Here is a 15,050-nt window from a genome sequence, read left to right as displayed (position 1 = left end):
CAGGTTTCTGCTTTCCGGCAACCAGCGCCGTCTCTGGGGACCTATTCTTGACCACTCGCATCTTCAAATATCGCTCGCATCTCGCATCTCCTAAAAAGCCATATAACAATACACAGATGCGTAACTTTGCGTATATGCATCACGTGTATTGTATATGGCTATTTCGGAGATGCGAGAAGGATTCGGAAGTAGATAATTAAGAGGAAATTTACCTGATTAACTAACCTAACCTAACCAAACCATATTCAAACGCCGCGCCCGCCACGCCGGTGCCGCACATAGATGTATTTGGTTTATAAACCTGGCCAAAAGTGATATTTTTTTATTTTAATTTATATTTCAGTTAAAAGTATGAATTATCTTGAGTGTATTCTGAATATTTCTAAGATTATAAAAATAGTGGAATTGTTTGTAGTGCTTTTTTTTGCAAATTGTTCATAATAACTGTCATGATGGATACAGAGCCAGCTTTGTTTGTTTGCTCTGTTCTGTTTTATGCCATATTTTTATTTTGAAACGTTTCCTTCTATTCTATTTTTTTATAATGTTTTATATTTAAAAAATCAGTGGCATTTTTATAAGGTGTAAGACTATTCGGCAATATTCCACATGGAAATTAGTATCCGTTCAATGCTTAAAGTCTCCAGCATTGGAATATGCACAAAAATCTTCCCAATATTTGCGACTGCCAAAAAAAGCATTGATTTAAATAGATTCTTAAAGGAAACAGTCTTTACCCTATTAACACCCATCCTCGCTCAAATATCGTCTATAATATACAAATTACTTTCTTGTTCTAGCATCCTCATCCAATTGCATGGTTTTGCACAGAATGGCCCTATTTGATCGGTGGAAAGGGTTTCAGAGTAGAGGAAAAAATATTGTGTGGGAAAAACAAAATGGGGTTCCATATTAGCAACCTGTCCTCTAATTAATAATTAATATTACTAGCAAAAAAGTCATAAAACATAATTTTGGCCAACTTTTAGTTCTTAATACCCCCTGTGCGCCGTCGGCGCGTGCAAAAGCAGAAATAAATAAATTTTCGTTCCGGTAAAAGCGAGAACGCCGATGAACGCTGGTTGACGGTGCCTGCCTGCTTTCACTGTGAACTAGCCGATTTGATAACACGCTTTAATTTTTCAAGGTTATAAGCGCGAGGCGGCGCGGCGCGGCGCTACTATGTAACCATATACAGGGTGTCCCAGAAATAAGTGCAAGTATTTTAACTTAACTGGTAGTATAGTTCAACCCCAGAAACACGCCTATGAGGTTTTTTTCTAAATAATTTTTTTTTGAAAATTCGGAATTTTTTGAAAATATTTTTGGAATTTTTTTGCAATTTTTTTTAGTTTTTATTTAAAAAAATAATTTCTTGATAATATGGCAACATAGGTAGTAGATTAAATTTACAAGAAAGAAAATCCAGAAAAGATCCAGTGGTTCCCAAACAAATCTCGAAGTATTGGAAAGAATGTGTAAGGACCAAGAACTATTGACTACAATAAAACGACGGAAAGCAGCATATTTTGGTCATATTTTTCGAAATAACAATTATAGTTTCCTACAGCTGATCGTTGATGGAAAGATTGAAGGACGACGAGGCATCGGGCGTAAACGGTTTTCCTGGTTGCGGAATTTGCGCCAGTGGTTTAATATAGGAGAGGGCAGTGCAATTATCCGTTTGGCTCAAGACAGGGAGGAATTCTAATTGATGGTCGCCAACCTCCGATGAGGAGAAGGCACACGAAGAAGAAGGTTCTCAAAATTTTAGCAAAAAATATTTTTTTTTGGAAATTTTCAAAGTAAAATAACTCCATTATTTTGGAGTTATTTGAAAAACGATAAAGAGAAAACATGTTTCTTTTATCGAGATCTACCACCCTTTAAAATACTTGCACTTATTTCTGGGATACCCTGTTTATAACAATACACGTGATGCGTATACGCAAAGTTGCGAACGATGTCAAGAATAGGTGCCCAGATTGGCGCTGACTACCAGTAAGCGGCAAACCTGCTTGCACTGTGTTCGCACACTAACGCAAAGCAAGGTTGCGAAAAATTTTGAAATGTGTAAAAAAATATATAGAATACTTGGTGATATTTGTGGGGCAGTTTCATCTCGTTGGAATGTGACTTTCGAAACATCCGTTTGCCAAAAATAAGTTTTTTAAGTCAAGCAGTTTAAGCAGAATCGTGGTTAATCAATTACCCAACTTTTTGGATCACCCCGTATAATTTTTTAAAAAATTTCAAAATATGTAAAAAAAACAAAATAAATTATACGTGTCCAAGCGTTTTTCCGAAATACTACCGTTTTTTAAATAATAAATATTGTAATATTTGAGGGGCGTTTTCACCCTCTTGGAATTTGAGATTCGAGAAACTCCTTTTTATTGCACCTCTACACCCCACAGTCAATCCGTTTGCCAAAAATCAGCTTTAAACGTCAAACAGTTGAAGCAGAATCTGTGATTACTCAATGGTCATATTATATGAAACACCCTGTATATTTTTTTTAAAAATCTTAAAATATGTAAAACAACAAAATAAAATATACGTGTTGTCGAACGACTGTCTTGAGTGAACTGGCATCAGTTTTCTAGATGCTCTTCCGTTTTACCTGACGGGCAAAACTGACAGGTAAAATTTTATGTGTAGACAAGGCTTTATACATTATATTTTTTTATTTGATTACATTATTTATTTGTATTTGCCATATCTCTCGAATTAATCTTTAAACTGCAGAGCTGTATGGGAACCGATTGTCAACAAGTCTGGATTAAAAAAAACGTTAATGTTTTTTTTTCAATTTTCAATCAATTTCCTATAAATCGCGTGGGCCCCGAAATAATTGCATCCTGCTAACGTGCAGCGGCCATTTTGTCTCGGAGTCACCGCGAAGGAATTTCTTTGTTTTGGGAGATTGGCGGCTTGGAGGAGACGGCCTCGTATATGAATCGATCGGATTTTTTTCGCTGCTTTTTTCCTCTTATTTTCGTTTTGCGATCGCGATTAAATCGCCTCTTTCCCATCGCTTTTCGTTCCTTAATTTGAACGAAGTCGGTGTGGGCAGCTGCGATCGCTGCAATGTCGAACTTCAACCGCTTGCTCGTTGCTTCGCCATAAAGCTGCTTATATGGTCGTGTATCTCAATTTTACTCGTTTAATGTTTTAACAACTAAAGAGGTATCGTTAAGGTTTTGATTTAGGGTTGTGGTTTAGTCAATAACCTCTCCTTGAGGTTTAATCAATATTTTTTCAAAATTTTTGATTAAGTATTCCTGTCTCGGTATTTACCTTATTGGCCATAAACCTGTATAAAAAAAATATAAACTAACTGTACTAGTTTGCTGTGTTGTGGTCCAACATTGGTAAGAGAAGTCTTGGGTCTGTATTTTTCCATGTCTAGGAGCAAATCGTTATGGCAATCTTGAGAGTCGGAGAGAGAAAAATGCGAAGTGTTTATTACATAACCACTTAATCCGACGCTATATTTCATGCGCTTGAGAAAATACTTGCTCTTCTTTCTTTATTCAGTAACGTCTTATTGTAATGAGCCGTTTCTTAAGCCGCCCACTGGATGAACCACCCTCCCACTACCCATTTAGAGAGGACACACCAAATGGTGTTTGTAGCAACTGGAAAACCTGGAAACTTCAACCGTATCAGAACTGGGGTGTCCCCAGTAAAATCCAATTTGATCAATAGGGCTTTGCTGGACAAAAATGGCGACAAATGCGACCGCGACGCCTTTCAGGACATGGAACATCTTCAATGTCCTGCCAGCCCCCAAAGATGTGCCAGCCCCCTCGATAACCTATGGCTGGCTAAACGGGAAGCAATGGACGTAGCTCATTACTTGGCTAACAAACTATAATCCGGATACAAAAAGTATGTGTACTGAGCATATTGACTGTACTCTTTGTACACACGAAAATAGGCACCCAAAACAAGTAAGGCCGACCCAGTATAACTAAAATGTGAATAGACCGTTTGTGTTAAAGTTTTATTTGAAATTCAAATTCAAATTCAAATTTCTTTATTAGACCCCATTGTTTTACAGAATAATATTAGTATTAATAAATGTGTGTCTAAAGGGATCGCACTACGATTAAAAAACCGATACAATGGCACAAAGTGCCAGAGTGGTGCGACCCCAAATACAAAATAGAAATAAATTAAATTATAAAAATAAACAGAATTAAAAAAATTATAATTATATAAAAAAAGGGAAAATATAATTTTATCAGGGATGAGCGGAGATAAGCAGAGAGGCATAATGAAACAGTGTAAAAACCGGAACAGCAACCAATGACGGGCATATCAGAAGAACAAGATCTCACAAATCAATCGAAGAAATTATAATATTTACGAATTTAGTAAATGATTTTTAATTTGTTTTTTATAGTCTGTAAAGGATTGAAATTTAAAGTTATTAGAAATATTATTCCACAAATGTGACGCTATGAAACTGAAAGATTTTTGGAAGTTAGCTGTTCGGTGTTGAGGAATTTTAAAATAATGCACTTGTCTAGTCGAATGATCATGGTAAACGTAGTGAAACAATGAGAACAAATAGGGAGGCTGCTCTGTAGTTAAAATTCGATAAATGAATGTCATTAAATGAATTTGTCGTCTGTTAGTCATGGATAAAATAGATAAATTTTTAAGATGTGGCGTTATATGATCTCTAAAAGGAATGTTAAAAGAAAACCGTAGACACGAGTTTTGAAGTATTTGGATTTTTTTAGAGAATCTAGCGTTTATGGATGTACCATAAACAACATCGCCATAATCAAATAAAGATAAAATAAGTGTGTCACATAATTGATACTTTGTCTTTGATGGTATATATTTCTTAAGAGACGAAAAATTCTTCAACCGTATATAAGCAGCCTTTAATTTAGTAGTTATATGTGCCTGAAAAGAAACCTTCGCATCAAAATAAACTCCAAAATGTTTAGCCTCTGTAACAATGGGTATCGCAACATTATCTATATGGATATTCATGTTACCAGCCGTATTTGTAATTTTGTTTATATCACTACCAAATACTATAACACAAGATTTACCGGCATTTAATTTTAAATTATGATCCAGAGCATATTTATTAATTTTATTAAGATCGTCGTTAAAATTTAACTGAAATTGTGCCAAATTATTAGTATCTATTCTGCAATAAATTTGAGAATCATCTGCATATTGCTGCAATTTAGAAAACTGTAATTCCTTATCCATATCAGCTACATATAACGAAAATAAAAGTGGCCCCAAAATAGATCCCTGAGGAACCCCAGAAATCATAGGAATATAACTAGATTTTTGTTTTAAACTTCCCCGTTTCATGACAACACAATGTGATCTATCTTTTAAAAGGTTTTTTATCAATTCTAAAGAGCCGTCTGAAAATCCAAAATACTGTAATTTTGCTAGGAGCAATGAATACTCTAGAGTATCAAATGCTTTACTAAAGTCTAGTAAGCTAAGACACGTCATATTTTTATTTTCTTGATTTGTTCTAATATCATTAACCAGCTTCAGTAAACAAGTGGTAGTGCTGTAGTTCTTACGAAAGCCAGATTGACATTCAGGTATTAGTTTATTTGAATCTACAAATGAAACAATTTGATTATGTAGGTGTTTTTCTATAATTTTAGAAATTGCTGGCAAAATACTCACGGGTCTAAGATCGTTGTTATTTAAAGGTTTGGAAATTTTACAGAGAGGTGTTATAATAGCTTTTTTCCATATTTCGGGATAGACATTGTCTAAAATAGAAGTATTAATTATATTTATTTAAATATCTAAGGAATCTAATCTAATCTAGAAATATCTAAATATCTCTGTTTTCGCTGAAAGCATTTAGGATAAAATAAATATAAGTTAAATAACATGAGTCATTCATTATAATATATACATAAAAAATCAGTAGTCCAGAACAGCATGCCTTTGCTTTTGGTCCTCATCAAGACACTTAAGAAATAGAGTTTATTGGCCTTCTCATGTCACTGTTGGAATCCTGGACCATCAAATCATCGGAAAAGCGCCTTGAAATGTGGTGTTACAGACGTATGCTGAGAATACCTTGGACAGCTAGAAGAACCAATCTGTCAATAATAACTGAGTTTAACATAAGTACCTCGAGTACTTTGAATACATTGCTCGAAGGCTTACCGACAACATGGAAAAAATTATTATAAGGTCCAAGGAAAAAGATGTAGAGGTCGGTCCCCAACAGATGGATCGATCAAGTCAGACAAACAACGGGTCTACCCCTACACTCAGCTACCCATCGAGCTGAAGACAGATTAGCCTGGAAAGATCTTATAAAACAAAAAGTATTCTCATAGAAGTCACGACCCTCAGCTGTGAGGAAAGATTGGAGAGAGAGGGAATGTCACTCTTATTGAAAAGTTACATTAGTATTGTTTGTTAGGAGCTACTCAAGTAGTGATGGTGTTAAGTCCAGAAGTTGTATTCACTATTGTTGCTTTAATTGAAGATGATACAGATGAATTCTGGACTTAAAACCATCTTTCTTGTGTAACTGCCAACAGTGATATGTTTTTTTCCAAGACAGTGGCATTAGAAAAACAATAAACTCTATTTCATGATGAGGATCAAAACAAGGGCATGCTTTTAATGCTAAAATTGCTGTAAATCATTATTGTCTGCTTCAAAAGCATATACCTTCAATAAAAGTAAAGACATTGTTATCAGATACAAAAATATCGATACATTGATTAATATCCGAGGGTGAAACTTAAGTTACTTAAGGTAATATAATGTTCGCTAGATTCTTGTTTTTTTTTCGAAAATCTGTAAACGTAATATAGGTATCTTAATTTTTAAACATAATGATACAGATATAGACAAACGACCACAAACACAGCAAGAAAAGTTATCGAGGCTAGATTGAGTATAAGGAGACAAAATTTTGTGAAAAAACTTTTCCGTGTTTGAGGAAGGGCTGAAGTTCTTAAGTTAGTGATAAGTTTTAGATCCAAGATGATGGTTGGTCCTATGTATATGGAATGGTTTGGGACCATTAATACTGCATTCGTCGAACCTAAAGTCTGGCTCCACTATGTTGACGATATCTTCGTAATCTGGAATAGATCCAATAGATTCCTGATTTTGACGCCCTACGTTGGGCGCCAAATGTATAACTCACAAAAAACTTTCACCAAAAACCAACATTTTTTTTTCCTTCGCATTGACAGATGGAAGCTTTCATTTTTATCTTAGGAAGAGATACTTAAAAGCCAAATAATTTAGCTACAAATTGCTTAAAAAATCATCAAAATCAGCCCACTAGAACAAAATATATTATTAAACTTTAAAATACATCTAAATTTTAAGGTGCCCGTTTTTCGTGCTGGTTAGTGTATTTTCTATTTTGTTTTCTGTCCTCTCAAAGTAGTATACACGGTACCTATCTCTTCATTACCAAATCAGCAAGAAGGAACCTAAAAAATTGTGTGCCTTAATAAAAGGATTGGATTCATATTTTCGCGTCGGTCGGAAGGATAGCCAATTTTTTTAAACATTTAATTTCTTATTATTCGGACGATGTCGCAAGAAGTTCCAAACCGATATATTATAGATGAACGACCACAAATGTAGTAAACCGATCACCTTTTGCCATTGTCCAATCCGGAAACGTCGTTTCAAGCCGCTGCGGTCCTTCGGTCGCATTCGCCCACGTTGTTGCTCCGCCGCACGCGGAATTCTTCAAATTTCAATGCCGACGCGACGGCGAAGGGAAAAGGTAACGACGACTACAGAAGGAAAAAATCCGCAGCTAAGTTAATTACGGCGATCGGATCTTTTCGGTCTGTTGTTGCGGCGTCGACTGCAAATCGCTCGATTAATGCGACGACAGGGCTGACAGAGAGTCTGGGCCGCGAATATGCGTCATATACACGGTGAACGAAGGAGAGGTTATCATCGAGGCTCTTGAGGAAGTGATGGAGCTCTCAAGTTAAGACCCAAGACAAGTTTTAGACCCAAGATGATGGTTCGTATATGATGCTTGCATTTGTCGAACCTAAAGTCTGGTTTTGCTATATAGACGATATCTTCGTAAAATGGAATAGATCCGAAAGATTCTTGATTTTAACGCCCTACGTTGGGCGCCAAATGTATAACTCACAAAACTGGTGAGATTTGCTAATATGCATCATATACACGGTGAACGAAAAAGAAGTTATTACGCAGGCTAGATTGAGATATAAGGAGACAAAGTTTTCTGAAAAAACTTTTCCGTGTTTGAGGAAGGAATGAAGTTCTTAAGTTAATGATAAGTTTTAGACCCAAGATGATGGTTTACCCTGTGTATATGGAATGGTTTAGGACCATTAATACAGCATTCGTCGAACGTAAAGTCTGGCTTTACTATGTTGACGATATCTTCATAATCTGGAATAGATCCGATAGATTCCTGATTTTGACGCCCTACGTTGGGCGCCAAATGTATAAAGCTTCATTCACAACCTCGCAATTAGTGGAATAAATTAGTGGTTTCAATTAGCGTAGATGTTTGTTCCTTTAATTTCAATGTAAGAACGTCAAAATTAGTGGTAGACATAATTGGTAGGAAAAGTTATGAAACTTTTGACTTTTCCACTAAATTATACTTCAAAATTTGCGACAAATATCATTTTGGTTTTTGATTATCTTCATCTTCCGTTAAGAGAAGTTGTGGTTAGAAATCAAAAGTTGATTGTTTTATAAGCTAAATATTAGGCTTTCTCTATGGATACAACTGACTAACGCAAACTGTTGCTAGGATATTCTATTAATTTTAATTGTGTTTTTTAGACATTGTGAATAACTAGAAAGTATAAAGTGTAATTGAAACCACTAATTGGGAGGTTCTGAATGAAGCTTAACTCACAAAACAGTTGAGATTTGCGAATATGCGTCTTATACCTACACGGTGAACGAAAAAGAAGTGATTGTCGAGCCTAGATTGAGATATAAGGAGACAAAGTTTTCTGAAAAAACTTTTCCGTCTTTGAGGAAGTGATGAAGCTCTTAAGTTAGCGATAGGTTTTAGACCTAAGATGATGGTTTACCATATGTTTATGGAATAGTTGGATACCGCATTCGCGTCAAAGCTAAAGTCTGGCTTCAGTGTGTTGATATCTTCATAATCTGGAATAGATTCCTGATTTTGACGCCCTACGTTGGGCGCCAAATGTGTAATTTACAAAACTAATGAGATTAGTGGACAATTGAAGTATACCGTGAAGTTAATAAAACAGTAATAAATTCAATTATTTGCTTATATTCTAAGTAAAAGTTAACGTTAACATTAACACTTATGGCACTGGCTGTGTATCAAAAACAAAATTGGAAACATCAAAACAGGAGAAAATGTTCAGTTACCAGGTACCTTGTGACTGGTGAGTGTTGCTAGTTGAATAAAGGAGAGACAGAACGTCTTTTAAATGTATGACTAATTATTTTTTAATATTGATGTTAAGACCTGTTTCTGAATTTTGAATAAAGTTTCTGAAATTTTTATAGACTGTGAATGTCTCTATTGTCCTTTGATATAAATACAGTATAATTTATTTTTGCTGTGGTTAATATTGTATCTAGTCACACCAAACACCCTGTATGTCGTTTTGTTGCTCGTTATCTTAAACGAGACCGCGACCGGTCACGGAAAAGGCAGTACCGAGGGCCGAACGCACTATTTATCTTCCGAAAAAGGCCGCTCAAATACGAGGTGTTTATTATTCCGGACCACCGGAATTTATACGAGATTATTATGCTCGCGAACCGATACTTTGGCCGGCGACAATGACGCCGATAATGGCCGTTTCCTTAACAGATCTTAACTTCATTGCTTTAAATATGCATATTTTAAGCTTTTTTTAATTGCGAAATGACGCCAAAGTAGGTAGTTTTAAATTAAGAATTCAATTATGGAGAAACACTTGTCCGGAGAATGTTTTTATTGTTTTTATTATTAATATATACTGACCGGTACACCTTAAAAGCTATTACCTAATATTCATCATCGCTTGTCGTCAGATTTTGCTCTTCCTACTTCACGTATGAGAATATTTTAAAAACCGTCAATATAGGGTCAACTGGGGTAATTGTAAACGATTTTATCAACTTCAACTTTGCTAATGATTATCTAAGGTTTCTTACTTTTTAAACTTTTGAAATTTGAGCACAGTGTCCCTTAGTCTATTACCTGTTAATTTACAAAGACAAACCGCCATTGACACGTTAGTTTTTATTTATTTTTTAATTTACATTTACCCCTACGTGTTTACATTTACCCAGCTAATAGGGGTAAATGTAAATGAATATTTCATGAAATATTAGTATGACATTACAATCATGAGGGCAAATGAAAACAAATCTTAGTCTGTATGTTTTTATACATTTTTATTTTAAAAGGAGGGGTGTTTACATTTACCCCGAAATACAAAAAATATATACAAATTTTTAATTGCAAAAGAAGAACAAAGTAACCACAAAAACTTAAGGTTCAAAAACAGCTATTAGCTCACTAAACAGTAGACTTAACCTATGCCAGCCTATTATTTTAACATCGCTACAGATAAAAATCTATAGTTTTATTTTTCATACACCGCAACTGCCCCAGGAAAAATATAAATAATTTTTCTATCACGATATTCGAGGTTTGGATCTGGTAACATTGCTTTAATCATCTTGAATGTTACGTTACTTACATCATTTGGCTTCTGAATAGACTCTGTTGATACAGAATTTAACCTCTCGAACCCTTAAACCACAATATCTCCATCTTCTTGATCGATGCTTTGTATACAACATACATACTTGTATTGGATTGTATTTCTCTGCGCTCCCTTAAACTCTACTAATACAAATAACCCTGGTTTTAGTTCACTCCAAACTGGTTCATGATATTCAATTTCGTCTGTTGATTCAGCAATGACTGATTCTAAGAGATCATCATCAGAAGAGTCATCTTGATACAAAGCAGATTCGTCTATTGATTCTTCTTGAATTTCTTCTTCTTCATGAACAGCCCTTTTTTTATTACTATGTGCCATTTTAATTTTGTTTTCATTGTCATCTTTTTGCTTTTTATTGATCCCTTTCTTTTGATTTCTTAACTTTTGAGCAATTTCCATTTTCTCTAGAACTTGTGGGGTAGTCAAAATTTCGGCGGTTTGATTAGGTAGGTTATGAGAAGCTCGTGTAGACTGTACATGAGGAACAAAAACTGTGGACAACCATTCAAAAAATTGTGGCTCCTCCATCCAACCGTGACCGGAACAAGTATACCTGGAAGACAAAAAAAGTCCAAAATAAAATTTTTTAATAGGTATGAGTTAATATTAAATTAATATGATGAACCTGAACACCTACTCCTTTAAATACTATTAAAGGTGGAAGGTAAGATCCATCTGCGGCAATACACGCAAGTACCGTGGTGGACTCTCTGCCTGAACCCGCTGATATTCTAGACAGCGCCTTTCCCTTTTCCCCAATCGCCTTGAATTTAGTCGGATCGTGACAAAACCCAGTCTCATCACAGTTGAATACAAAAGCTGGTTTATTCTCCAATGTGTTTTCTCCAAAAAGTTGGACCAGGTCGGTGTAAAAATCATAAACGACGAAGGGATCCCTGGAATCTTTTCTGCACTTTTGTAGCAACTCTGGTTTCTTAACTGACAATCCTGGATGCTTTTTCATAAATGAATAGTACCAATCATCTCCAGGGGTTCCTTTGACAAATTGGGTTTTTAAATTAGTTACACGCACATATTCAGCCACAACTTGTTTTACATCTTCTTTGTCACATAGAATGCCCATTCGTGCTCGCGCCCTAATACAGTTTTCTAAATCACGTTCGATGTCAAAGCTAAGCGCTTGTGACCGTCCAGACCCTAATTTGCTTAATTGCAGTTTTTCGCCCTTTAATTCTGTTAAAAACTACCGCTTTTGGAATACTATAGTGGTCCTCGACTTGTTGGTAACTTCTATTTCTGTTCAAAATATCTTCTACAGCCCTAGCCATGTCTTCAGGGGTGTGTGACGACGGTGGCCTCTTTTTTATGTAATTTCGTGGCATTTCTGAAAATAAATTTAAAAAACTCACTACCTAATCACATTAATTTTCGTATTTACATTTACCCCATTTGGTCATTTACATTTACCCCAACACTAATTTCTTCAGGGGCAAGTGTAAATAATATTTTGTAGGTTATTAATTGCAAAATACATCTAATTTTTGATTTAATACTGAACAATCATAACATTAACAATTATTCAAACCAAAATTCTTATCAAACATACCATTTTTTGGCCAGTAATCCACTTCTTAAAACACTTTGGTACAACCGTTTTCACTTGAAACTGCACTATTATGTTGACCGCGCCATATTTCGAAACCAACTGCCGTTTTATGATTTAAAAACTGACCTTGACTAAACCAAACGTGCGCAATGCGGACAATGTTGCCAAGTTACGTTCAAATTTTCTTTAAACCAGAAAATAATAGGCGTTTACATTTACCCCTTTTTACATTTACCCCAGTTGACCCTAAGTCACCTCAATATACATAATATGTTTTGCAAAATATTAATTATATTTCTGTTCAAAACATCAGAAATTATATACTCCATTGTCTTTGATAATAAAAGATTTAATAGGATATTAAAAGGTTTAATCTTTTAATATCACAGACAATGGAAGTTCAAGGAGTCCTTTTATTTCATTATTCCTCTTTGTCTACAACGTCTACTGCTTTGAACCAAACCTTATAACTTTAATTTCAGACCTTTAAGGTTTCAACATGGTGCATAATTAAGAAATAGATTATTATTTATGGAGATATAATTAACTTGATGATTTCTGATTTATCGTGCATCTTTTAAAAGAAAATATGTAATTTTCAATTCCACAATTATATAAATTCAATCATCATAATGCAAAAGGTCAAATATTTTTTTCTTGTTTGTCTCTATATTTACCCACCTTTCATTCTTTCTGTAGTGCACGTGTATTTGCAAAAAAGTCAGTGCTAATTATTTTGATGGCAAAACAAAGTGGAACTGATGTTCTGAGTCATGTTGTTATTAGAAATATAAACGTAAAGTCATGAATAACTTATAGTTAACTTATTCAGACAATAATGGACTATTCTTTAGATAGTATAGACATATTATTAGGGTATAGTTCTTAATAAGAAGAAAAAGACTATAGGAATCTAATACTGGTTTTATATAGCGATGGGAACTATCGAATGAATTAGACTATCGAATGGTTACTGAATGAATGATTTCAACTATCGAATGGTTTTATTCGAATAAAATCATTCATTCATTTGTATACTAAAGCATATGTGACAACCTCGCCGTGCGACTAAATGGTTATCGTTGCGCCACGACTATCGAATGCTTTTAATAAATGAAATTTAGTATTCGTTTGATTTTTGTGTGCGTCAGTGCATTATTAGTTCTTCCAAATTTTTATAACTTCGCCTTGTAAATACTATGCAATTTTTGCGTTTATTAAAATATTTAAAATACTAAAATAGTAGTTTTTTTTAATTGACGATTGTGTGCGAAGTTGTCAAAATTTTTCCGAAAATTTGTGTGATTTTCCGTAGCCCGATCTTTCAATTATTTAATTTTATATGGTATATTATGGTTAGGTTAGATTGCATTTTTATAAAGGGAAATTTTTAGGAGAAGTAGCAATTTTTAACAGTGATGAGATGAACTTACAATTAATTTTAAAAATACATATTTGTATTTTAGATGTTTTAATAATATGAATTAGTTGGAACTTAACAATCATATTTAAGTAATGTGGTTAAGTAAATGGGGTTATCGAACTCAAACTATGGGGTGAGAAAATTAAAATGAAAGTTTTACACGTGCCAATTTTAAAAAAAGTTAACAATGTTTGTATTTTGTTTATGCTAATTCTCTTACATGTAGTTTTTTGCGAAGAAATATTTAATTTATTTTTTAAAGTAAATGCCAGTAAAAGTAAATATAATTTTTAAATAGTAATTATAAAGCACCTAATATAAATAATTTTGATTTCTAATTTTTTATTTATATTTTCCTTTCATTACATTGCATGCTTAGAAAATTAATAAATGTTTATATTTCATGATTTTAAAATTTGTTGTTAATATAACAAATTAGTTCAGTAATTATTATTCTTTAATAAACCAAGTTGCCAAAAAATTTAGAGACTATATTATTTTTAAATAGGATCTAATATAAATAATTTTGACATCTAATTTGTTGTGTATATTTTGCTACTACTTAAAATAATGTTTATATTAAATGATTTTAAATTTTGTTGTTAATAGGTATAACAAATTATTACTGTTACTATTATTTATTAAACCAGTCTTTGCTTAAAAACATTAAAAATCATTTTCCTACGTCCAAAATAAGAAGTATTATTGCAGTGTAACAACAGAATATTAATAAAAAAATGCAGAATATATAGACATACTATCCCTAACTAACTAAAGCCAAACAACAATATTCTTTGCTAATATCAACTAATACCAAAATATGGCAACAGCGCCCTTCATTATGTATTTTCTGTGTAAATACTAGCACCTCAATAAAAAAAATAATGTGTCCTTATTTTTATCTGACTCCGCAAAAAATCAAAGATGCCGGCTTCTTTCATAGCATTACCACCGACCGCTGTCGGGTTTCTCGGAAAGAAACCTACGTCGCCGGGCGACAACTAAAATTCAGTTAATATTTTATTATAATCGATCCTGACGAATAAATGAATTTCATAAATGAATGAATTCTATAAATGAATGGTTTTTGCTGCCGAATTACTAGAATACAATGTTTCAAGGCAGATGACGGATCTATTCGATAATTTTTATTCGAATAGTTTTCAACGAATGTTTTCTTACTAACTATCGAATTATTCGAATGAATTGCAACTATCGAATGTTTCGATAGTATTCATTCGATAGTTCCCACTACTAGTTTTATATTTACGACGTGAAAGACATAATTTTTTGACAGTGACACTGAAAT

At 33.8% G+C, this 15,050-nt stretch overlaps 2 protein-coding genes across 7 annotated transcripts in view; one reads left to right on the top strand and one right to left on the bottom strand.

Moving 5' to 3' along the window:
• LOC115883226 overlaps positions 1-15,050 on the top strand; it is a 426,275-nt gene that overhangs the window by 340,703 nt on the left and 70,522 nt on the right. The window lies entirely within an intron of this gene.
• Positions 10,458-12,501, bottom strand: LOC115883227. The gene is made up of 3 exons (XM_030901557.1): positions 12,319-12,501; positions 11,389-12,096; positions 10,458-11,304 (listed from the first exon to the last, which is right to left on the bottom strand). Exons 2-3 carry the CDS (start codon positions 11,833-11,835, stop codon positions 11,257-11,259), a joined length of 495 nt encoding a protein of 164 aa, XP_030757417.1. The 5' UTR covers positions 11,836-12,096; positions 12,319-12,501; the 3' UTR covers positions 10,458-11,256.

Source organism: Sitophilus oryzae, unplaced genomic scaffold, assembly GCF_002938485.1.
Source record: "Sitophilus oryzae breed Bouriz unplaced genomic scaffold, Soryzae_2.0 scaffold_183_pilon_pilon, whole genome shotgun sequence".
In the NCBI taxonomy this organism is placed as follows: Eukaryota; Metazoa; Arthropoda; class Insecta; order Coleoptera; family Curculionidae; genus Sitophilus; species Sitophilus oryzae.
Note: the sequence above shows the minus strand (reverse complement) of the source record. Positions and strands in the feature narration are given on the sequence as shown.